Source organism: Tripterygium wilfordii, chromosome 18, assembly GCF_013401445.1.
Source record: "Tripterygium wilfordii isolate XIE 37 chromosome 18, ASM1340144v1, whole genome shotgun sequence".
Classification (NCBI taxonomy): Eukaryota; Viridiplantae; Streptophyta; class Magnoliopsida; order Celastrales; family Celastraceae; genus Tripterygium; species Tripterygium wilfordii.
In genome coordinates this window covers 3,801,218-3,825,617 of record NC_052249.1, presented here as the reverse complement: position 1 = coordinate 3,825,617, position 24,400 = coordinate 3,801,218, and the positions used below count along the sequence as shown (strand labels likewise).

Genomic DNA, 24,400 nt, shown 5'->3' with positions numbered 1-24,400 from the left:
CCATTTCGAGCTCCTCCCCCTACAGCTTTTGCAAATTCTTCCAATTCAATACTCCGCATCGATCATCTCATCAATATCTCTCATATCAATCTGGCCTTCTTTAAAGGGTATTGTTCTATTGCAAGTACGGTCCTCAACAGAACCATTCCCCGTTCTCAAAATGATCTGATGTGATCGTTCTAAAGAAGATAAACGCTTTGTGATCGCTATCTATGAAGAAGTTGAGAACCCGCTGAAGGGCTCTTCGATAAGCGTAGTCATATCTGAGCTTAGTCAAGTTCTTCCCAGGGTAGTAATGGCAACCTACAACTGTATTGTTCTCGATGTATATTATCGTCTTAAGAAACCATTTGCCACCAGCGATTACGACATAATCAAAGCTCTTGTACTGATCAGCCCATTTCGTGTCGAGTTCATCGAGAGAAAGCTGGATTTTTGACGTTGAAACCCAGTTATTATCCTCGAAAAATTACTACTTTTAGAACGAATGGTGTCCAAATTACCGATAGTGTGAAGTTGTGAAATGGAAAGTTCCATTTTCTCGACCTGTATTCCTCGTCATGATATACCTCAATAGCTTGCTCTACCTGCGGTTTACACGATTTGTAATTAGATTAAAAAATTTCTCACAGGGACCTAACACGTTCAAAAAAAACTCAAAACAACTAAAACTAGGGTGGTAACTGAGTAACCAATCTGGTCGATAACTGAATCACCAATCTAACTGATTAACTGAATAACCGATCTGGCCGATAACCGAATTGATCGATGTTAAGTACCTTCAACCTTAACCTCACAAATGGAGGGGATGAACACAGAAGAGAAGAATTACATAATATGGGCGTGAACAAAAGTATTCACTTTTCTCATTAAAGTCATAACTGCCCCTTTACAATCTTGTAGCCAACTAATATACATCACCTTAGACCTAGTCTCACACGAGAGACTTACAACTTAATGGCCAAATGGATACACGTGGCATTACGTGATTAGTTAATAACACAACAAGATTAACAAACTTAATAGGAATGACAGTTATGTAAATGGAATCATATCAACTTCCATCCTCTTAATATAAAATTTTTTTACAAAGTTACAATGCTGCTAAGTATCCTGCAATACCATGTTAAGAACTAATCTCTATTACTTCTGTCTTTTTTCACTGAAAATAGAGTTCCAATTTTAAACCTTGAAATCAAGAAATTTTTTGTAGAATTCTTCAAAGTCATCCCAAGTTGCCTCTTTTTCTTTATGGTCATTCCAGAGGATCAACAACTGAGTTCCAGCTATATTTCCCTTCTTGTAAATCCTCCTCTTCAATATTGCCTTAGGAGTTGCTTGCTGAACTAGCCCTTCTTCTGGTACTTCTGAAAACAAAATATTAGGCACCAAAATAGGACCCAAATACTTTTTAAGGCAACTTACATGGAATACTGATTCAATCTATAAGCCATTGAACCAATCTTCTCCAAAACCTCATATGGACCATAATACTTTGGATGTAATTTATGAAAAGAATGAGATGTCAAAGAAGGTAGTTGATATGGAACCAATTTAAGGTAGACAAAATCTCTCGCTGTAAACTCTCTTTCAGTCCTGCGTTTGTTAGCCTGTGTTTACATCCTTTCTTGAGCCATCTGAAGATTTTGTTTCAGCAAATCCAACATATTATCCCTGCTTACCAATGTCTGCTCCACCAAATCTAATCTTGTTGTTCCAGCTTCATGAGACAAAACATATGGGAAAGGGTATCCTCTTAAACAAGTTCCAATGGTGTACCTTTCGCATAAGTATGAAATGCGGTATTGAAACTCCAGTCTACCCAGAACAGCCACCTTACCTACTATTTAGGTTGTAAACTTGTATAACATCTCAGATATATTTCCAAACACCTGTTTACAACCTCTGTCTGGTCATCACTCTGTGGATGGTATCCTGAACTCATACATAATTTTGAGCCTTGAAGTTTTGAAAACTCTTTCCAAAAATCACTCAAGAAAATAAGGTCCGTATCACTTACAATAGATGCAGACATTCCATGCAGTTTGAAAATATTATCAATGAAAGCTTGAGATACCATAGCAGCTTTATAAGGGTGGGACAAAGCCACAAAATGACTATATTTTGTCAATTTGTCCACAACAACCATAATAACATATTTTTCCTTACAATTTGGTAAAGCTACTATAAAATCCATACTAATGTCATGCCAAACCTGTTGAGGTATTGGTAATGGCTGCAATAGACCAGGAGGAGCAAGTGTTTCATACTTGTTTTGTTGGCAAACAACACATTCAGCAACCATACACTTCACATCTTTCTTAATTCCTTGCCAACAAAAACTGTTTTTGATTTTCTGTAAGTCTTCAAAAATCCTGGATGACTAGCAGTTGGAAAGGCATGAAATTCAGTAAATATCATATCCTTCCACAAAGAATTAGGACTCAAAACAATCTTAGACTTTTATGTCAAGTATCCATTATCTATAGTCCATTTGGAATTGGCTCCACTGCTAGATTTAACTTCCTGTAATTTATTCAATATCCACTCATTAGGCTCCAAGTCCCTTCTGAGTTCATCAATCCATCTTGAATAGGGATAAATATAGCTTTACATTCTAACACTTCTTATTCTGTCATAGATTCTACAGAAAGAGGAGACAGTGAAGGTACTCTTGATAGTGCATCTGCCACTATATTATCCACTCCTTATTTTTGTTGTATCTCATAATCATATCCCAATAATTTTGCCACCCACTTCTGCTGGAAAGGGGTATTAGCCTTCTGACTTAAGAAATATTTCAAGCTCCTGTGATATGTTTTTATCACAAAAATGCCTTCCCTGTGAGTAATGCTGCCACTTCTTAACTCCATACACAATTGCCAATAATTCATCGTCATACGTGGATAATGCCATATTCTTAGGACCTAAGGTCTGGTTTGTGAAAGCAATTGGTGTTCTTTGCTGTTGTTACACAGCACCAATTCCCTTACCAGACGCATCACACTCCAGGTCAAAAGGAATTGAGAAATTGGGCGATGCTAAGACTTGAGGAGTCATCATAACCTTTTTAGTTGCTCAAAAGCTTCTGTGGCTTGTGATGACCATAGAAATCCTTCGTTCTTAGTCAATTGATGTAGTATGTGACAAATCTTACCATATCAAGGTACAGATTTAGCTGGATCAGCTGCCACTCCATCCCTAGAAACCACATGTTCTAGGTACTTCACAGTGCTTTTGCCTAAGGCACATTTCTGTTTTTTGATTAATAACTAATGCTGCTGCAAGACATCAAAAGCATTTCTACGATCTTGTAAATGCATTTTCCAACTGAAACTATATACCAATCTATCATCGAAGAAAACCACAACACATTTTCTAAGGAAGGGTTTGACAATGTCATTCATCAGTCCTTAGAATGTCGCAGGGGCATTGGTCAAGCAAAATGGCATAACCATGATTCATAGTGACCCTTATGTGTTCTAAAGGCAGTTTTCTAAATGTCCTCCTCAACCATCCTAATTTGATGATAACTTGACCTAAGATCGAGCTTAGAAAAATACATAGTCCCATGCAAATCATCAATGAGAGGTGTATAGGGTATTTATCCTTAATTTTCAATTGGTTAAGCTCCCTACAATCCATGCATATCCTCCATATGCCTTCTTTTTTCCTCACTAACAATACATGACTAGAGAATGGGCTATGACTATCTCTAATGAAGCCAGCCTCTAACAACTCCTTAATTATTTCTCAATTTATGTTTTTTGTGGTGGACCACAGTGATATGGTCTTTGGCTTATAGGTTTGTCTCTAGGAACCAATGGAATTCTATGGTCATGTATCCTCACTGGTGGAAGTATAGATAGAGATTGGAAAATGGATTCAAATGTATTCAGTACAATACTTAGCTCATTCTCTTGGACATTTGATAATTCCCCATTAACCTCCACAACAGGACTTTGAACTTCAGAAGAATACAGGAACAAGCTTAGACTAGTTCCAATAAGCTCTTTCTCAATTTGATGTAAATCAACTTCTTGAATTAAAGCATTATTCCCTACAATATTATTGGAATCACTACCAATTTGGAAACTCCTAGTACCTTGACTAAATTGCATTGTCAAATGATGGAAGTCCCAGAGAATTGGACTTACAATATTTAAGTATTGTACTCCCAAAACTACATCACACCCTCCAATTGGAAGAAGGAGGAGGGGAAGAAGAAGAGGTAACATAATAAATAAAACCCTTGTCATATTTCTTTCTGGAGCGAATGACCTTAAAAAAATACCCGATCTATAGTACAAGGTTCTGCATCACAATGTCAATACATTAACAGGATAATATAGGTAAATATTAGTCTAATATTAATTTTTACAACAGTAACATGATGAAATAGTAACATAGAAACAGTAATATAAAAGAAAAAATCTCAAATTCAGACGATTTTGATGACGGTTTGCTACATCATCACAGCCGTTGGACTCCCCTCACTAAGACGCACAATGTAGTAATATTGAAACAGTAACATACTGATGTAAATCCAACCCTAATCCTTGTTGATCCACACAGGATACCAAGGTTAGCGGCGCAAAGGAAGTCTTCCTTCTATTACTTTCTCCAAAAACTGCCTTCCTTACAAACTTTCAGCACAGAAAACCCTAAGAACTTGGGCCCAAACAGAAAGGCAAACCCAAACAACAAAACAGGCCCGAAAGAACCAAACAAGAAAAAGAAAGATAGCCCATGACAAAAGGCTTGGCACCAAAACAAGAGTTCAACAGACAATTGCTACAAAGATTACAAATTACACATTCAAACGATCATATTTCTCTAAGAACATGACTGCTGTACGCTCTGCATCATTCCCCCCGGGTGAAGAGGAATTCGTCCCTGAATTAGCAGCTTCGTCACTAACAGAGTCTCCCACGTAGGGAATGAGATGCTTGACATTAAACACATCACTGGTACGAACATGACTAGGCAATTTCAAACGGTAGGCGTTGGGATTGATTTTTGCCACCACTTCCAAGGGTCCAATTTTCCGGGAGGAGAGTTTGTTATACTCACCAGCAGAGAATCTATCTTTCGTGAGGACTGCCCAGACATAGTCACCAACCTCGAATTCAAGAGAACGACGTTTCTTATTTGCTGCCAGCTTATATTTAGCATTGGACTCCAGTAGTTTCTGTTGAGTGGAGTGATGAATTCGCTGAAGATGGTTAATGAATTCCCCTGCTTTGTCGTGCATACGCGTTAAATTTGGAGTAGGAAGGAGATCCATGGGAGTGCGAGGTGCGTAGCCATAGACAATGGAAAAGGGGCTAAAACCCGTGCTGCGATTAACGGACTGGTTAATAGCAAATTCTGCCTGATGTAAACAATTATCCCAAGACTTGATATGATCTCCCACGAGGCTTCTTAAAACATTACCCAAAGATCTGTTAATCACTTCAGTCTGCCCATCGGTCTGTGGGTGTTAGGCACCACTAAACTTGAGTTCAGTCTTAGTGAGCTTCCACAAGCTTCTCCAAAAGTGGGATAGAAATCTAGTGTCACGGTCAGACACAATAGACAAAGGCAATCCGTGAAGGCGATAAACATCTCGAAAATAAAGTTCAGCAACACGGCTCGCATCCGTGGTTTTCTTACAAGGCATGAAGTGGACCATTTTTGAGAATCGATCCACAACAACATAAATAGCATCATGTCCGCGTTGAGTCCGGGGAAGCCCGAGGACAAAATCCATACTCACATCAGTCCAAGGCTGGGAGGGCACGGGGAGAGGCATATAGAGACCAGCATTAGAGGCTGAACCCTTAGATACTTGGCAAATGTGGCAACCATCAACAAATCGAGAAATATCACGACGCATGGAGGGCCAGAAGTAGGAAGCAGCAACTGCAGCGACTGATTTATCCTGTCCCATATGGCCTCTATTATGAGCCTCTTTAATAATCTAGAGCCGTAAACTACAATCAGGGATGCAAAGTTGATTTCCACGAAATAGAAAGTTCTCCTGTAAATGAAATTCGGAAGGTTCACGGGCAGCAATGACCTCCAAAACGGAACTGAAAAACGGGTCAGAGGAGTAGAGCTCTTGTATCTGATCCAAACCCACAACGTGGGTACTCATCGTAGTCAACAGAGAAGCGCGGCGACTCAGCGCATCAGCTACCCTGTTCAGCGTGCCTGCTGTATGTTTAACAGTAAATGTAAAGCGCTGGAGGAAACTAGCCCAGGAAGCATGCCGAGAGGACAGTTTACTCTGACTGTTAATGTGCTTGAGAGCCTCATTATCTGAGTAGAGTACAAATTCATCATGAATGAGATAACAATACCAATGTCGTAGAGCTTGGACAATGGCATAGAAGTCAACATCGTACACATTATAGTTCAGCTTGGCTCCAGAAAGTTTTTCACTGAAGAAAGCCACGGGTCGACCTTGCTGGCTGAGAACAGCGCCGATGCCTACCTTTGAGGCATCACAATGTAATTCGAATGGTTGTGTAAAGTCAGGTAAGGCTAACAAGGGAGCACTAGTGAGGAGACTCTTAATTTTGGTAAATGCAGCTGCAGCAGCCCCATTCCACATAAACCTCTTACCTTTCATACAGTCTGTAATGGGAGCCATAATAGTACTAAAATTGGCAATGAACCTCCGATAAAAGGAAGCTAAACCATGAAAGCTACGGACATCAAACAAGGTGGTAGGCTCAGGCCAATCACGAATTGCTATTATTTTTGCATCATCCACGGCAATACCCTGGGCTGAAACAATATAACCCAGAAATAAGACCCTCTCCTACATAAAGAAACACTTGCTAATACCACCAAATAATTTCTCTCGACGCAAGACCAGTAGCACATCCCGCGGGTGTTGTAGGTGGGACTTGGGGTCAGCACTATAAATCAAGATGTCCTCAAAGTAGACGACTACAAAGTGGCCAATAAAAGGCCACAAAATCTGATTCATGAACCGCATAAACGTGCTTGGAGCATTTGACAAGCCTAATGGCATGACAAGCCACTCATAAAGCCCCTCACGTGTTTTGAAGGCCGTCTTCCACTCATCGCCAGGCCGAATGTGGATTTGGTGATAACGACTTTTCAAATCCAGCTTACTAAAAATTTTAGCTCCCGTGAGTTGGTCCAACAAATCATCCAACCTAGGAATGGGAAACCGGTATCGAGTGGTAATCTTATTAATTGCCCGACTATCGATACACATACGCCACGACCCATCTTTCTTTGGCGTTAGGAGTGTTGGTACTGCACAAGGACTAAGACTTTCCCGTACATGCCCCTTCTCCACTAGCTCCTCTACTTGTCGACGAAGCTCTTCATGTTCTAGTGGACTCATTCGATAGTGGGGCCGATTAGGGAGATTGTTTCCCGGCACCAAGTCAATACGATGTTGAATGTCTCGTAACGGTGGCAGTCCCGAAGGTATGTGTTTGGGGAAAACATCAGCAAACTCGGTTAACAATGTTTGAACTTCCACGGGAATACTGGTGCCTACACTAACTTCTTTAGCAACCAGCATATAGGCCACACCTAAACTACGCAATTCCTCCTCAAAACGACTAAGAGAAAGCAAATTGGGATAATCTGCTAGGATCGCCACCTTTGGTGCATGCTCAGGACTGGGAAGTAGAACAATTCTAGTGGAATCGAACACAAAAGTGTAGGTATTTTGTCGTCCATCATGGATAGTGTGCCGATCAAATTGCCACGGCCTTCCCAATAGTAGATGACACGCATCCATCTCCACTACGTCACACCACACTTGATCTCGATATCTTAAACCAACTGAAAAAGGAATCAAACATCTTTTGGACACTCGAACTTCAACCCCCTTGCGAATCCAGGACAACCTATAAGGTTTGGGGTGGTCCTCTGTGTTCAACTTGAGCTTCTTGATAACCTCCTCCGCAACCACATTTTCACAGCTTCCCGAATCAATAATAAAACGACAGACCTTGCCACCAATCGTGCAAGTGGATTGAAAGACTGCACTTCGTAACCAATCCTCCCCATCCATCACTCTAGGGGTATGACACGATCTTTGAACTACTAAAGATGATCCTTGGTCACCTTGCACCAACTCTTCTTTCAGTTCCCCATCTTCTTCTGTATCAACATCATCACCTTTCCCCAAATCAGTCGGATGGTCTTCATCAGCTTCTGTTAATAGGGCCTTTCCACCTCTATCTCCTTTTCGGCATTCCGCAGCTCTATGCCCCAATTCGCCACATTTGTAGCACTTCATACCCACAGATGGTGCACGGGTAAAAGGGTTAAGCGGTGTAGTTTTTACTGGAAAAGTGGTTTCTGATTTGTGACTGGGAACACTCGCGGTTCCGCGTCCTGTACCACTTCCTCCCCAAAAAGACTCCGACCCTTTCCGGTTCAGCCTACTCTCTAACTGTTTGGCGCGTTGGTAAGCCTCAACTACTGTAAACAAATCAAACATGTTCAACACATCTTGATACTGTATACGTAATCCCCCGATATAACGTGACACAAGTTGTTCCTCAGTTTCTGACAAATCATTGCGCACTACCAATTGATAAAACTCGTTCGTGTACTAATCGACACTGCGTGACCCCATTCGTAAATTCTGGAGCTGTTGAAACAAAGTGCGAACATAGTTGTGAGGGAGGAATGTAGCTCTCATACACTTCTTCATTTTCTCCCAAGTGTCGACCTTTCTCTTTCCTTGCCTGACCCTCAGTAGCTTATGCTGCTGCCACCACGCAGCTGCGCGGCCTCGTAACCTGGTAGCAATTAGCGGTACCCGTTTTCGTGGAGGCACTTCTTTGAATTCAAGTATTTCATCTACGGCATATACCCAATCTATGAACTCTTCTGCACACAACCCCCCCGTAAATTCTGGGATATCAACACGAAGGCTGGATTCCCATCGGTTATTAGTCACTGCGGGTTGAGGTCCCCTTTGTTGCCTCTCACCATTTGTTGTTGCAAACGGGTTGTTAAGGTCCTCTTCAAACTCATCAGTCAATGTCTCCTCTAAGCCAGGAGGTTGGTGTTGCAACCTCATCTCCTGTAATACAGTGGTGATCCCAACCACTTGTTGAGTCAAGGCCGCCACTTGTTCATTCAACCGTGTTACGTCACCCCGATTGCTAGCTTCACGTTCGTCGGATTCTCCATTATTATTTCATTTTCTGGGAGGCATCTTACAGTCAATCTAACCTGCTCCGATACCAACTGATGTAAATCCAACCCTAATCCTTGTTGATTCCTGCAAAATACCACGGATTAGCGAAGAAATTACAGGACTAAGCCTTGTTGATCCACACAAGATACAGGTTAGCGGCGCAAAGGAAGTCTTCCTTCTATTACTTTCTCCAAAAACTGCCTTCCTTACAAACTTCCAGCACAGAAAACCCTAAGAACTTGGGCCCAAACAGAAAGGCAAACCCAAACAACAAAACAGGCCCGAAAGAACCAAACAAGAAAAAGAAAGATAGCCCATGACAAAAGGCTTGGCACCAAAACAAGAGTTCAATAGACAATTGCTACAAAGATTACAAATTACACATTCAAACGATCATATTTCTCTAAGAACAGGACTGCTGTACGCTCTGCATCACATACTATCTCATATCTCATATTCGATCTTAGATCTAATAAGATGAAGACGAACACTAATAAAAATAATAAGAAAATGAAGAAGATGATTGTGGAGGTGTGATGGTGATGGAGGAGCGAGGTGGTGGAGAGCGACGGTGGCGGTGGTGGAGATGGAGGCGGACAATGGCAGTGGTGGAGATGGAGGCAAACGTGGTAATGGTGGAGATGGAGAGTGATGTGCCAAATATATACATACATTTGTGCATCCTTTACACATAAGTTCATCCCATTTTGAGTTTATTAAGAGTTGATATTGCCTAAGAAAGCTATATTTGCATATTGTAGGTGTCAAGGCAAGAAATGGAGAAAAATAGTGCAAAATAAAATTTTTTACTCCAGAAGCAATTTCCGATCTATTGGAGCCATTCCCGATCGATCGGACCTGTCAAAACACCCAAAAAATCATGGAGACAGATTGCGTTTCTAATAGATCGGAACAGTGCCCGATCGATCGAAGTTACTATTTACAGCACGTGTAGTTTCGTGAAAAGTTCTGAATTCACGTGTTTTTGAGCCAAAACGACCCCAACTTGTTTTAAAAACGACATGAGAGTTTGGGGAAGTATAAAAGGGCATAAAATAGGGTTTTGGGGGTGTTATTAGAGCTGGGTTTCATTCTCTACCTTGGAGGCCAACATTGGAGCTTGGAGAAGAAGAGGGTTCACAAGGGGGTTTTCTCTCTCCTCTTTTATCTTAGTTTTTATGGTTGATTTCCGTTGCTTGATGATGTATCTTGACTCTATGAGTGGCTAGATTTCTTTTCTAGGTCTTAATGTAACCAAACCGTGAAGATTCAATAAACTTAGTTTCCTTATTTCTTGACTTTTCTCTCTTATTAATTGTCTATGGGTGTGCTTAATGTTTTTGGATGCTTGATCACCATCTAAATGCTTTGTTGCCTAGATTGAGACCGAAAGGATATATCTAGGGTTTGCCTCAAGCCATAGATGATGTAGGGCGCATGAACCATAGGAATATAGGTTTGTGACTAATGCAATCGCTAAATAATTTCCATAGTTCTTAATGGATTTTTGATATATTAATCCAATTGTTAGGAATAACAGGGATTTATATTGAAAATACGTTTGATGTATCTAGGAATAGAACATTGAATAGGTTATAGGAAATCGATTGTCATTATTGAGAGATGAATTAGGGATTAAGGGACCAAGGGAATTGAATTGGATAGGTAAGGTGAAGTTAAGCACCCTAGTGTTTTCCATCTTCGATTACATACTTGTGTTTGATTTGTCTTTGTTCTTTTTAATTAGTTTAGTTAAAATCAAAACCAACCACTCATCCTTGTTAATTGGTTTTTATTTTTCTGCAGAATTCTCTCTTGTATGAGCTTGGGAATACGTTCTCTTAATCCAGAATTAATCGTTATTGATTTGGAGATTGAAAGGACCCTTCTAAATCTTAAACGGGAGCTTATTAATAATCAAATGGAAGGCGTCGGAGACAATCAAGAAAGGGGGAATGTTGGTGAGCTAGGTGGTGGTTTAAATGTTAATGAAGGCAATGACAATGGTGGAGGTGCTAATGGAAGAAATGGTGGTGATGAGGTTGAAGGCCCTCATAGGCAATTTGATCCTCGCTCTCTTGAGGATTTTGCTAGGGCTACTTGGGACACAAATCCTTCAAGCATCCGCTATCCTCCTATCAATGCTATTAATTTTGAGATCAAGCCGGATATCATCAACATTATCTCTAACTCGGTGAATTTCTATGGTCTTCCTAATGAAAAACCCAATGTCCATCTTTGCTCTTTCTTGCATGTGTGCACTACAAATGAAAGGTTAATAAACAATTGTAAGATTAGGATTAGTGAGTGGTCAATCAAATCAAAAGGCAACTTGATGTGTTCAAAAGCCATTAGAACCACGTTTTGCTTCTCTTCTTTATGTTCATTTTGGGATTAACGAAGCTTCTAAGGATGTTATCTTATTGAGGTTATTCCCATTTTCTTTGAGGGACAAGGCTAAGGGATGGTTGATGTCCTTGCCTCCCAATTCTATCACCACTTGGGATGAGATGGCGGAGCAATTCTTGGCAAAATTCTTTCCTCCGGCCAAGGCGGTGCAAATTGGGACGGATATCATGTCTTTTGCGCAAAAGGATCTTGAATCATTTTATGAGGCTTGGGAGCGCTTTAAAGGAATTATTCGAAGTTGCCCAAATCATGGTCTTCCGGAATAGGTGTGTACCAAGTTTTCTATAATGGGTTGAGCATGCATACTAAGGAGACTATTGATGCTGCTGCGGGAGGTTCATTCATGAATAAGAATCAAGATGAGGCTCGGGAATTACTTGACAAAGTGGCCAAGACCACTAACTCTTGGTCCTCGGTGAGGGGGAATCCAAAACAAGGGGGAAGTTATAGAGATGATGAAGTTATGTTTACCTTGGCTATTATGGGAAAGAAGATTGATGCATTGACGCTAAATCAAGCTCAAAGAGTGCATGCTATGCAAAGCACACCTTCTCATATGTCTTGTGATTATTGTTATGGACGCCATCCTATGGGGGAGTGTCTTATTGCTCCTTCTTCTAACTCTAGTGAGCAAGTGAATGCCATTGGTGGAGGCAACTTCAATCAACCCCGCAATGATCCTTATTTCAACTTCTACTATTTGGGATTTAGGAATCACCCCAATTTCTCTTGGAGCAATACTTAAAATGTGCAAAATCCTCAACATCTAGCGCATCCCCAAGAGAAGAAGAGGGATATTGATGAGATGTTTTCAAAGCTAGCCGGAGGCCTAGATACACTTACAACTTATACCTCCCAATTTATGACAAAGATGGAGCAATGCATGAGCAAAACCGATGTCACTCTACAAGCTCAAGCAACTTTGATGCAAAACTATGGAACTTCCATCCGGAATCTTGAGGTACAAATGGGGCAAGTAGCTAACACTTTGTCATATAGAGAAAGAGGTGCATTGCCAAGCCAATCGGAGGTGAATCCGAAAGGGGAAAGAGAATGAGCAATGCATGGCAATCACTCAATCGGAGGTGAATCCGAAAGGGAAAGAGAATGAGCAATGCATGGCAATCACTCTCAGGACTGGTAAAGTGGTTAAAAATGCTTCTGATCTAGATGCCGAAAAGGCAAAAATTTTGTAGGAGGAGGAGAAGTGCAGGAAAATAGGGGAGAAAGAAGCTGAAAAATGTCCAAAGACAATGTCTGATAAATCGGACCCTATCCTGATAGATCGGCCAGATGGAGAAAAGGGGGGAAAATGTAGAAATGAGAAAGATGTGCAGCCCCAGTATGCTGTGGAGTTGGATTGGCCCGATAGTTCTCTTCCTGCACCTCCAGTCAAGGCTTATGTGCCTCCAATTCCATTTCCTCAAAGGTTAAAGAGCAACAAGAAAAAGGATGATCAATTCTCTAAGTTCTTGGAGGTATTCAAAAAGCTTCAAGTGAACATCCCCTTTGTCGAGGCCTTAGAGCAAATTCCTTGCTATGCCAAATTCATGAAGGAGATCTTATCCAAAAAGAAGAGATTGAAGGAGCATGAAAAGATACCACTAACTGAAGAGTGTAGTGCCATTGTGCAAAGGAAGCTCCCAATTAAACAAGAAGATCCGGGAAGTTTCACAATCCCGTGCACAATAGGTAACACCTTGATTGAGAGATCCTTGTGTGATCTTGGAGCTAGTATCAATTTGATGCCATTGTCGGTTGCGAAACAAATTGGAGTAAAAGAGATTAGTCCAACCACGGTGTACTTGCAAATGGCGGATAGATCGATAAAATACCCTATTGGCATAGTGGAGGATGTGTTAGTGAAGGTGGGTGAGCTCATGTTCCCGGTGGATTTTCTTATCTTGGATATGGAGGCCAACCGTACTACTCCCATAATCTTAGGAAGGTCATTCTTGAGCACCGAGAGAGCTTTGATAGATGTTGAAAAAGGGAAGCTTACTTTGAGAGGTGCGGAAGGTGAACAAATCACTTTTAAAGTATTTGACAATAGAAGACAAGAGGAGGTTTCTCAACAATGCCTCCAAGTGGAGCATATTGACATGGTCATCCCCGACACTCTTAAAGGGGAAGCTCCATATATTCCTGTGGAAGTTTTCCTATGCCAAGATTCAAAAGTTGAATATGAAGTTCCCAAAGCAGCCTCCCAAGTTAAAATTGAAGTTCAAAAGTCTCAAGTTGAAAATCCAAAGGAGAAGAAAAAGAAGAGCAAGAAGAAGAGGAAGAGGAAGACCAAGAAAATGAAGAAAAATGTCTATCCCAAGGAAAAGGTGGTGATGAAGGCTTGTGCTCCCTGCATGGAACCTAAGCAATCCAATGTTAATCCTAAGAAGCCATCAAGGGGAGTCTACACCACAACCCTCAAGGATCCCGATTGAATTCACAAAGGGGAGTCGGGCTGAAGACTCTAAACCAAGTGCTTGCGGGAGGCAACCCAGGTCGAATTGTTCTATCCCTATCTTTTTAATTTTATTTTCACCTATTCCATGCATTGAGGACATTGCATATTTTAAATGTGGGGGTGGGAATTTAGGTTTCTAGTTTTTGTAAAAAAATAAAATTTTTGACTTCAAATGTCTTATGCCATGTCGTTCTTGAGTGTATTTGGATGAATTTTGTGATTTTTGAAGCATTGATGGATCTTGCTATGGACATTCTTTCCAGTTGAGTTGTTCTGAAAATTGTTTTGTCCATTGTGCTTTTGTGAATATGGAACACTTGATTGTGGGGTATGAAATATGACTTGACTTTGGCATTTGTGGTTGTTTGAGATCAATTTGATTCTAAGTAGCACTACTTGAGCAATGAAAAAAATATATATAGAAAAAAATTGTGTTTATGAATAAATGGTTTCTTTCATAAGTTTTCTGTTGAGTAACTGAGCCTTTTGCCTAGCAAGCAATGAGTCACGTGTAAAAAGGTAGGAAACGAATGTTAGAGTACCTTTTTGACTAGTTTAACCTTGTAGCCTTTTTGACTCGAGTAATTAGATCCGTTGGGGTATCTTAACACCTAGTGCCCTAAGCCAACTGGATTGGGAGTCAATGGTCGAAAACTCGTTACATGGGTCATTTAGAAAGCTTAAGGAGGTTGAACATTGCACAAGTCACCTTTGAGAAAAAAAAAGAAAAAAAATGTGAATAAGAATGAAGTTTGAATAAATGCTCATTGTATTTTTCTCTTTGATTCTTATTGTTATTGGAAGACTACATGGCTGTTGTTTATGTCACTTTGAAGTCAAATATCAAGTGAAATCCATCATATGCATCATTTCTTGAATTTATAAGTAAAGTGGATGAGATAAGATTCTTGAAGAAATGCTTTTATTGATTTGAATGCCCTAATGCTTGGTTTGTTAGTGTGGATAAGGTTGCAATTGAGAATCCATTTTATACTATCGTTGATGACATGAACTTTGACATTGAAGTTGTTTAATGTTTGTGCATATCATTATGGTAAACTCTCAGGAGACACAACTCCTTCTACTAGGGACACCTAGGGGTTTAAAAGCTTATGGAACATGCTAAGTGGCATTGTGAGCCCTACGAAAGTGGCATTGATTAGTTTCTTATTTAGAATTGGTCATAGTTGTTTTATTTTTCATTTGAGCTTAAAGGAAAATACTCTTTCCCCCCTTTATTCATTCTCAATTTGCTCGAGGACGAGCAAAGGTTAAGTGTGGGGGTGTTTGATGTGCCAAATATATACATACATTTGTGCATCCTTTACACATAAGTCCATCCCATTTTGTGTTGATTAAGAGTTGATATTGCCTAAGAAAGCTATATTTGCATATTGTAGGTGCCAATGCAAGAAATAGAGGAAAATAGTGCATAATAAAGATTTTTACTCCAGAAGCCATTCCTGATCGATCGGAGCCATTCCCGATCGATCGGAGCCATTCCCGATCGATCGGAGCCATTCTCGATCGATCGGAACTGTCAAAACACCCAAAAAATCATGGAGACAGATTGCGTTTCTGATCGATCGGAACAGTGACCGATCGATCGGAGTTACTATTCACAGCACGTGTAGTTTCGTGAAAAAATTTCGAATTCAGGTGTTTTTGAGCCAAAACGACCCCAACTAGTTTTGAAAACGACATGAGAGTTTGGGGAAGTATAAAAGGGCATAAAATAGGGTTTTGTGGGTGTTATTGGAGCTGGTTTTCATTCTCTACCTTGGAGGCCACCATTGGAGCTTGGAGAAGAAAAGGGTTCACAAGGGGGTTTTCTCTCTCCTCTTTTATCTTAGTTTTTATGGTTGATTTGCATTGCTTGATGATGTATCTTGACTCTATGAGTGGCTAGATTTATTTTCTAGGGTCTTAATGTAACCAAGCCTTGAAGATTCAATAAACTTGGTTTTCATATTTCTTGATTTCTCTCTCTTATTGATTGTCTATGGATATGCTTAATATTTTTGGATGTTTGATCACCATCTGAAGCAACCGGCATGAAAAACAATGAAATCGCCACCAATTGAGTTTTAGGATGCAATTGGACATCTGTTTTGGTCTACGAGAAAAATAGACAAGGGGGTCTATTGGGCATGGGGAATGTGTTAGGCACCCCACAACTCCCGAAATCAGTTACCTTTGAATGTTTTCCTATTTGGCTCTAATTTGTTTTTGAAAATCCCATTTTGATGGGTCTTATTGGAATGTGATGAAAAATCCACGTAGAGTGGTTTGGAGAATAAGGTGCACAAGATCACTACGGCCATTCCCGGCTTCGCCAAAGATTGGATAGATTGGATAAAACATCACTTAGAGTGGTTTGGAGAACAAGGTGCACGGGATCACTGCGGCCATTCCCGGCTTGGCCAAGGATTGGATAAAATACCACCTGGAGTGGGTTTGGTAATTTGGAAAGAAATGTATGCACGGGATCATTGGGGTCATTCCCGGCTTGGCCAAAGATTTGATAAAACACCACTTGGAGTGGGTTTGGATATTTGAAAAAAAGGATGTGCACGGGATCATTGGGGCCATTCTCGGCTTGGCCAAAGATTGGATAAAACACCACTTAGAGTGGGTTCGGATATTTGAAAAAAAAGGGTGTGCACGGGATTATTGGAGCCATTCCCGACTTGACCAAAGATTGGATGAAATACCACTTGGGGTGGGTTTGGATATTTGGAAATAAGGAACACTTGAAGACTTGGTTGATGTACCAAAAGGGCCCACAATCAAAGAATAAGGTTCAATTCAAGCCTTACTCACAATTATGTTCTTCATGAGAAAAGAAAGAATCTATTTAAGGCTCATTGAATGAGTCAAATATCTTTAAACCCACCTTTGAGTCCTTAAATAAATTCTCCTAATCCCTAAAAACATATTTGCTTTTCGGGTCCACGAAATCCAAATGTTTTGGATGAATGCCAATGAAACCCCAATATCTTGAAGGCTCATTGGTATTTAAACAAAACATAAGGGTTCCGTAATTTAATCTTGAAGTGTTATTAAAGTGAGACGGCTTGGATTAATCTAATGACTATCGCGTTGCATTTATTCATGGCATTCAAACAATCCTAGCATACGTTTAAGGCATGACATAATGTGAGAATTCAAAGTCCTAAACATGCATTCTAATGTAATCATCATTCACAAAATCAATTCTTAATTTCTATATGCTTCTAGCACCCTACAATATTCATGTATGCATTTTTACTATTTTTGCTACACTACTACAAAGTTTACACTTTACAATTATACATAAATAATGACATTAAAAAACTTATACAAATGTACAAAAATCCGACATTGCCCTTGAGACCCATTGCTCAAATCCGACCCAAATCCTCTAAGTATGCCCTTCGGCCCAAGTAGTCCCAATCCCGGTCCAAACCCAACAAATCGAACATAAGAATGGTCAAATGGGTATTCAAATATAATATCAAACCAAATCCATATTTAAAGATTCATGTACACGTATATAACATATATGATAATATACACATATACATCTACAAACCACATATACATACATATACACATATATAAACACATAAAATGTACACACATAACCCACGGTATCTACACATGTACATACACTGACAGATGCATATATACACGTACGACATATATATACACACAGACACCATACACACACACATATATATATATATATATATACACGCACACACACGGCCTATAATATATACACACCATATATATACATATATAAACATGGACACAGACGAACCCATATATATATATACATACACACCATATAAACATGTACATGATAGACCCATACCCATATACAAACACATATACACCAGTTGCATATAGATATACATATTGAGCATATGAACAAGCAAATGTTTGCACAGACCAGATTTTTATTCAATTCCTACATGCACCCATAACCCACATACAGGCATCAACCTTCGTATATTGGACAAACTAAATCAAGTATTTAAACAAATATTACCACAGTGAACAATATGTTTAAACCGGACATCAACAACAAAGAACAAACAAGCATCCTTCAAATCCAAAACATATTATAGATCATACACATTGGAATAGAACCAGGAGAAAGGTATCCGAAAGCTTTGCAAAACCACAATCATGAAATCGAACCAAGGGTATTGAAACAGGGTCCGGTATGACACGATTAACACTGGTATGGGTCAAAGAAACGAATCTGGCTTAAGCATGGAGGCATGGAGCAACACATGGGTTTAGCAAATTGATATCCAAAAATTTGCGGAGATTGAAGCACACACAAAAACGAAAATCAGAACTAAAGATGAAAGTGTGTGTGAATCATCACCTTTTCGACCCCAAGCTAGAAGAGACAGAATCCTTTTCTTCTCCTTACTGTTTCTCTTGGCCTCCAGCTACTCTGCCTTCCTACCCGTTTCTCCTACTTCTCTCTTGCACTCCGGTTTCCCTTCTCTCTCTTGGTTTTTGCTCTCCTTTCTCTCTTGCGGCTACTCTCTCCTCTTCTCTTTTTTGTTTCCTCTTTTTCTGCTTGTTCTCCCTTTTTCTCTCACACGAAAAACCTCTCTTTTTCTTCTTTTTTTTTTGGTCTCTTAATTTCTGCCCCCTGTATATGACCTCTTTCTCCCTTTTATCTCTACTGCCACTCTTACACCTTTTCTCCTTTACTCATCTCTCTTCTATTTTTTCTGCCAAAATCTCATCTCTCTTACACCTTTTCTCCATTTGCTCCTGTGCAGCCGCCCTCTCCTGCCATACCAGATCTCTTTTGTGATTCGGTGGGATTATATAAACCCCTTTTTTTACTTTCTTCACCCCTATAATGTATAGGGAATAGCTTTCCCAGCTCTCGAATGCAATTTCCAATGCAAAACATGAAAGACAGACACACACTGCATGTTCTTTACAGTAATTTTTTTAATATTATATTTTGAGGATTTTACTTTTTACTTTTTCTCTCAACTGTCTTGTCCGACTGTCTTTTTCTCAAGTGCCCTAATCCCTTCCTTCCCACTGGCCACAAAAAAACAAAATTTAGCAGGCTTTTCTTCTCAGACATCTCCCTCACTCTGTGCCGAAGAACCTTTCTCTTTACATACCCAATAAACCAAATAAAGACTCCTTTAATCTTTTTTAGACTTCATAGTCAAATTTGTTGACTTTGGCTCGTAGAAGTTGGAGAAATGGTGTGCTTATAGTCACAGGTTTTCAAACGGGACCCATGGGATGACGAATTACACGCGGCGGGACTATATGGACCATTTTTTTTTACTTTCTTCACTCCTATAATATATAGGGCATAGCTTTGTAAGTAATCATGACACAGATGACATCGGCGGGACTATATAGGCTAACTAAATTTGTCAAATATTCAACTAAAATACAGACAAATAACATTTCAATACTCTTACAATTATGTAAATTATAATACAATGGTTTCAGAAGGAAATGTAGAACGTCTACATTGAATGTATGATGCAAGTTGTTCCGTGTACGGTGTAACCCATGCAGCTGCGCAATCATATCTATATGTAAACCATTGAATCATAATGGGAGGCATCGGGTAACCCTCTGTTAAGGCAATCTGGACAAAGTGATTACTATTAACAAACCCGATAGTGATAGTAACATGTTCATGCAGCGGGGGAGGCATTGATCGCAGTGGTAAAAATGTCAAGCACTGTTCAGAACTAAGGAGATGTAATATAACATTGTACCTTGAAGCAATCAAATGACCCATGTCAGGCATTGTCATCCAGTTCTGAAGTGGTGCTGGTCTATCGGGTTCCCAAAAGTCAAGTGAGTTGTAAATGGAACATGTCCGTTCATAACCACCAAATAGATCAACATACTCTGCCCAAAATGTTCTCAACTCGTCAATCAAGTTATGCCGAACGTTTACCCATGCATCCTCTCCAAAACCAAGTAATCCAGCAATAGCCCGGAAGCCATAATTTCCATCAGCTCTTACATCTTTTACGAACATAATGTAAGGATGCAATATAGGTGGGAACTGACTAAGATATACATGCTCATAGGCAGTTGACCTCGATCTTGAAATCCTTTGCGTAGGAAGTGGTGGGGTGCTGTAAAGAGATGAACAACTGTGTCTACCTGGTTCCTGAGAAGAACAAAAATCTTGTTGAACGAACTCGAATGCAGACGCATCACCACTAGTAGATCTGTCTACTTTCTTCTTTGAGGAGGGGCGAACTGATGAATAATTGTGTCTACCTAGACCTTGAGAATGATTCAAATCGTTCTGAACAAAATCGAATGCGTTCTGATTACAACGAGTTGATTTCTCTACTTTTTTCTTTGAGGAGGGGCGTCCACGAATATTTGTCTTAACAACTGGTTGAAGAAGAGCAGTTATTGATGGATTAATTATCTCCCTCAACTTCCTTAGTAGACTGACTTTACCTGGCCTTGATTGATGCTTAAATTGTTCTGTGAACATTTGTAGCTCGACACTACAATCGATATCATCATTGACATGTGAGACACTTGGCAATAGGTCCAGTTTTTTCCAAAACTTATCAATGCAAGCAAGTGGTATAGGACGATCTTCATTCGTGTATATTGCAAGCTCGTGCGCACATGGCAGTCCATTACTCGTACGAAGTTTACATCTACAAGAGTAGATGTCTTCTCCAACAACTTTAGATCGTTCAAATTCCAACCAAATCAGATTCAACGCATCCACTGAGACAAAACCCCGTAATTCTCGGAACATACTCGTTTTGAATCGATGTAGGACAATATTTTTGCTCTTCTCCAAACTAGCTTTTATTGCTGTTAGCTGACCTTGGATAAGTTGATGAATAGACAACACTGATGACTCCAAGTCTGATTGTGATGTGCCCAAGTATCGTTTCAACTTCGAATGTTGACTCTCAGCTCTGTTAGTGGTCAGGTTGCCGAAATGCATATATGTGTCTGTCCAGGCAGTTATGAACATCTCCTTATATGGCATCAACCATACATCTTTAATATAATTCACGACCTTGGAGTAGCTTTGTAAATTTACCTCAAAAGCAGATAAATTGTAATGATACACATTTTCAGTTTCTGATTCCAGTAATATGTGCCACATGGAGTAGAATGCATCCCAAGATGCATTGTCTGGAAATGATTTCTTGCAGTGAGCTATAACAGCTCTGTCGATGTGCCATCTACACAGCAGTTTCATCGACTCGGGAAATACCTGGGCACACGACCTCATCAATGCCAAATCTCTATCAGTTACAATAACTCTTGGAAAAGTTGATTCATCCAATGTTGACCGCAAACAATTCAGTGCCCAAGTATAATTGTCCTCCTTTTCTGCTTGTAAGAAAACAAATCCTATGCAAAATGTCATCTTCGTTGAAGTCACGCCCACAATCTCAAATAGAGGCATTCTAAACCTATTAGTTTTATACGTAGCATCCATCAGTAACACATGCGGGAATGCACGCAATAGTTCTAACGAGCCTGGATGTGCAAAGAATAATTCTTCAAGCTGATTCGTCTCATCATTACTCCGAGTAAAGAAAACGTACTCGTACTGGTGTAGAGATGACATGAGTTGTTGCATTTGGGATTTACCAGCTTTCTCTGCAGTTCGAAACTTCTGACGTGCATTGTATATAGTTTTAATGGTGGACACGTTGTTCGGATCCCTGTTCTTTAACGTGTACAAGATGTTCCGTGGCTTCACCAAATTGTTTGACATATCTATCAATATTTCATTTTCAGCAGCAGAAAGCTTACCGACATATGAATGACCCTCCATATATAATGCCGCAGAATGGTTATGCACTCTACACACTACTCTTACCATCCAATCATCATTTGTCTTCAATTTCATCCCTTTCACTCTGAATGGACAATCTCGTTTTTTTGTGCCAGTTAACCTTGTGGAGATTTTCTTATTATTGTAGGTGCCACCACGATCACATTGTAACAATAATTTGTGTCTCCTCCCGAATCCATCAATTTCTGACCTTTTAATAATAATAACAAAACTCAAATTACGCCCAGTATTCTACACCCATTCAATTAATGATTGACGTGAATTGAATACCTGAGAATATATTAATTTTGTTAGAAATCAACAAAATATAGCATGTATTATATATGTAAGTACGTAATACACATCATAAATAAGAAAAACTACGTATTATATATTCTTCTTTTATGTTTCTTCGTGTTCCATGTTCAATGTATTAACACGTGACTCGAGTCAAACGCGCAATTAATTTATTATTTAAATTGAATTCGTTTTACTCTTAAAACAATTAACATAATAATAAATTAATTGATATTTATATATTCCAAAAATTAAATATATATTAACAATTAATTTATTCAATATTTACTTTTGTACTCTTCTGATAATTTCCTAATTAACAAAATATAGACATGTAGTAATTTAGTTATTTAGCATACCATATTGGTGAAAAATTCATTTGTAACATCCACTTCAATGTCTTCTTCATCTTCATCTACAATATCAGGTTCTTCTTCTTGTTTTATTTCATTTTTATCAATATCATCCTGCCAACAATACAAATTCACTTAAATATATGCACTTAATCAAAATAATAATTAAAAAATTAAAATTGATATATTTACCTTATCACTAGAACCACTTGACAATCTTAACTCTTCACCCCATAATTTGAAATGATCCATTTTTTCTCAACCTTTAATGGGAGAATGATGATTATAAGCCAAAGGGGAGGCTCGACTGGTTATATAGATTATGTGTCACTCATCCAATAGTATAGAAATCCACTCACAGAAGTGACAAAGCTCACTTGATGCCATGAAATGAGGGCAATACCGCAATAAGATAGTCCCCGTACCCAACAACATCTGTGCCAAAGACAAAAATATATGTTTGAATATGGATTTAAATATCTAATAACAATAGACCGAAATACATGTTTGATTGGGAAAAAAATATATATAAAAAGAAGAAAAAGACAATGACTAAAAGCACACCTCAGTGACCTCACGGCTCACACCTTTTTCTCTCTCTCACCTTTTATCTCATCTCTAACTCAGCATTTTTTCTCTCTCACCTAATCTCTTCCCTAACTCTCTCTCACCTCATCTATTCGACTTTAATATTTCTTTCTATCATATCTTACTATTACCTCCTCCTCAGTCCTCACTTTCCTCTTCCTTGGACCTCGATCGAACAGAGCTAATAGTATGAGTTTACTGTGGTGACAAACAATGTTGAGCAGGAGTGTCGGTGGTGACACTGCGGGCGTTGGCCGACGAAGTACACGATTGGGTAAGTCTCTGGATCTGGAGGTGGAGAGTGGGCACTGGATAAAGCTTTTGGGTTTGGGTTTGGGTTTTGGGTATGAAGGTGGATCAACGGTTTTAAATTAACTCGGGTGGTTCACTAGTCTTCAAGCTAGAAAGTAAATATCACACTTGCAAGAGGAGTTGTGATAAAACTACTAGACTATAAGAGTGAAGTTCGATATTTGATTCAGTCAGTCAAGACATTAGAGACTTTATGTAGAGTGACGAATAATTGATAATTTAACCCCCCTCCCCATCTGGATATTTAGTGACCATTTGTTGTTAGGAGAATGAATGAGGTAAGGGGTGACCCCCTTCTCATACTCTTGAATTGGTTAAATTATATGGTTAAATATTTATGACAAATCCAAAGGCGAAAGGTTGAGCAATAACGATGCAGTCTATAACAAAATGTCAAAAGCCTAGCTCTACTTTGTATTTTTTGGGAAACGAGTTTAATAAGACAGCACTTTGCTAACCTTGTCACTTTTCTAAAAAAAACAAGAACACTAAGCTTGCTTGATAAAATCTATGTATGGATTTAATAATTTATACGATAATAATGTATATGAATTAGGTTTTTAGATAATTGTGGGTATTTCCAGTTATATATATATCAATTCTTATTATCTGTCCATAAACAAACGTATGTATATATATATGTGTATGTATATATGTATGTGTATATTAAACAATTGATAATTCCCTCTTGATCTTTCTCTCTCTTAATCATTGTCACCAATCTTGTCTGTCTCCCTCATTATTTCTTTTACTTTATATTTGTCACTAACACAGGTTGATAAGACAATCAAACATCAACATGGCTCAAATACCCAGAATTATTTAATCAATGGGGTCTAAATAACAAAAAAAGGTCTAAATAGCAACACCCTTTGTGATTTCTTCCTGTATAGTGACCCTCTTACCAAGAGCCTCTAAACCCCCCTAACATGTCCCCTCAACTTTAAACCCTACTCTCCTTTTTA

General features: G+C 39.2%; 1 protein-coding gene and 1 non-coding gene across 2 annotated transcripts; both read right to left on the bottom strand.

Moving 5' to 3' along the window:
• Positions 1-11,746: 11,746 nt before the first annotated feature.
• LOC119984909 lies at positions 11,747-11,852 on the bottom strand. The gene has a single exon (XR_005465007.1). It is a non-coding gene; the product is annotated as a small nucleolar RNA R71 (small nucleolar RNA).
• A 7,598-nt stretch (positions 11,853-19,450) lies between these two features.
• LOC119983993 (protein FAR1-RELATED SEQUENCE 5-like) lies at positions 19,451-24,014 on the bottom strand. Its single transcript, XM_038827733.1, has 2 exons — positions 22,728-24,014; positions 19,451-22,072 (listed from the first exon to the last, which is right to left on the bottom strand). The coding sequence occupies exon 2, from the start codon at positions 21,958-21,960 to the stop codon at positions 19,531-19,533; it is 2,430 nt and encodes an 809-aa protein (XP_038683661.1). The 5' UTR covers positions 21,961-22,072; positions 22,728-24,014; the 3' UTR covers positions 19,451-19,530.
• Between the last annotated feature and the right edge of the window lie 386 nt (positions 24,015-24,400).

Bases quoted from the DNA above. Each gene is read 5' to 3' on its own strand.
- LOC119983993 (XM_038827733.1), bottom strand. From the start codon at position 21,960: ATGAAATTGAAGACAAATGATGATTGGATGGTAAGAGTAGTGTGTAGA.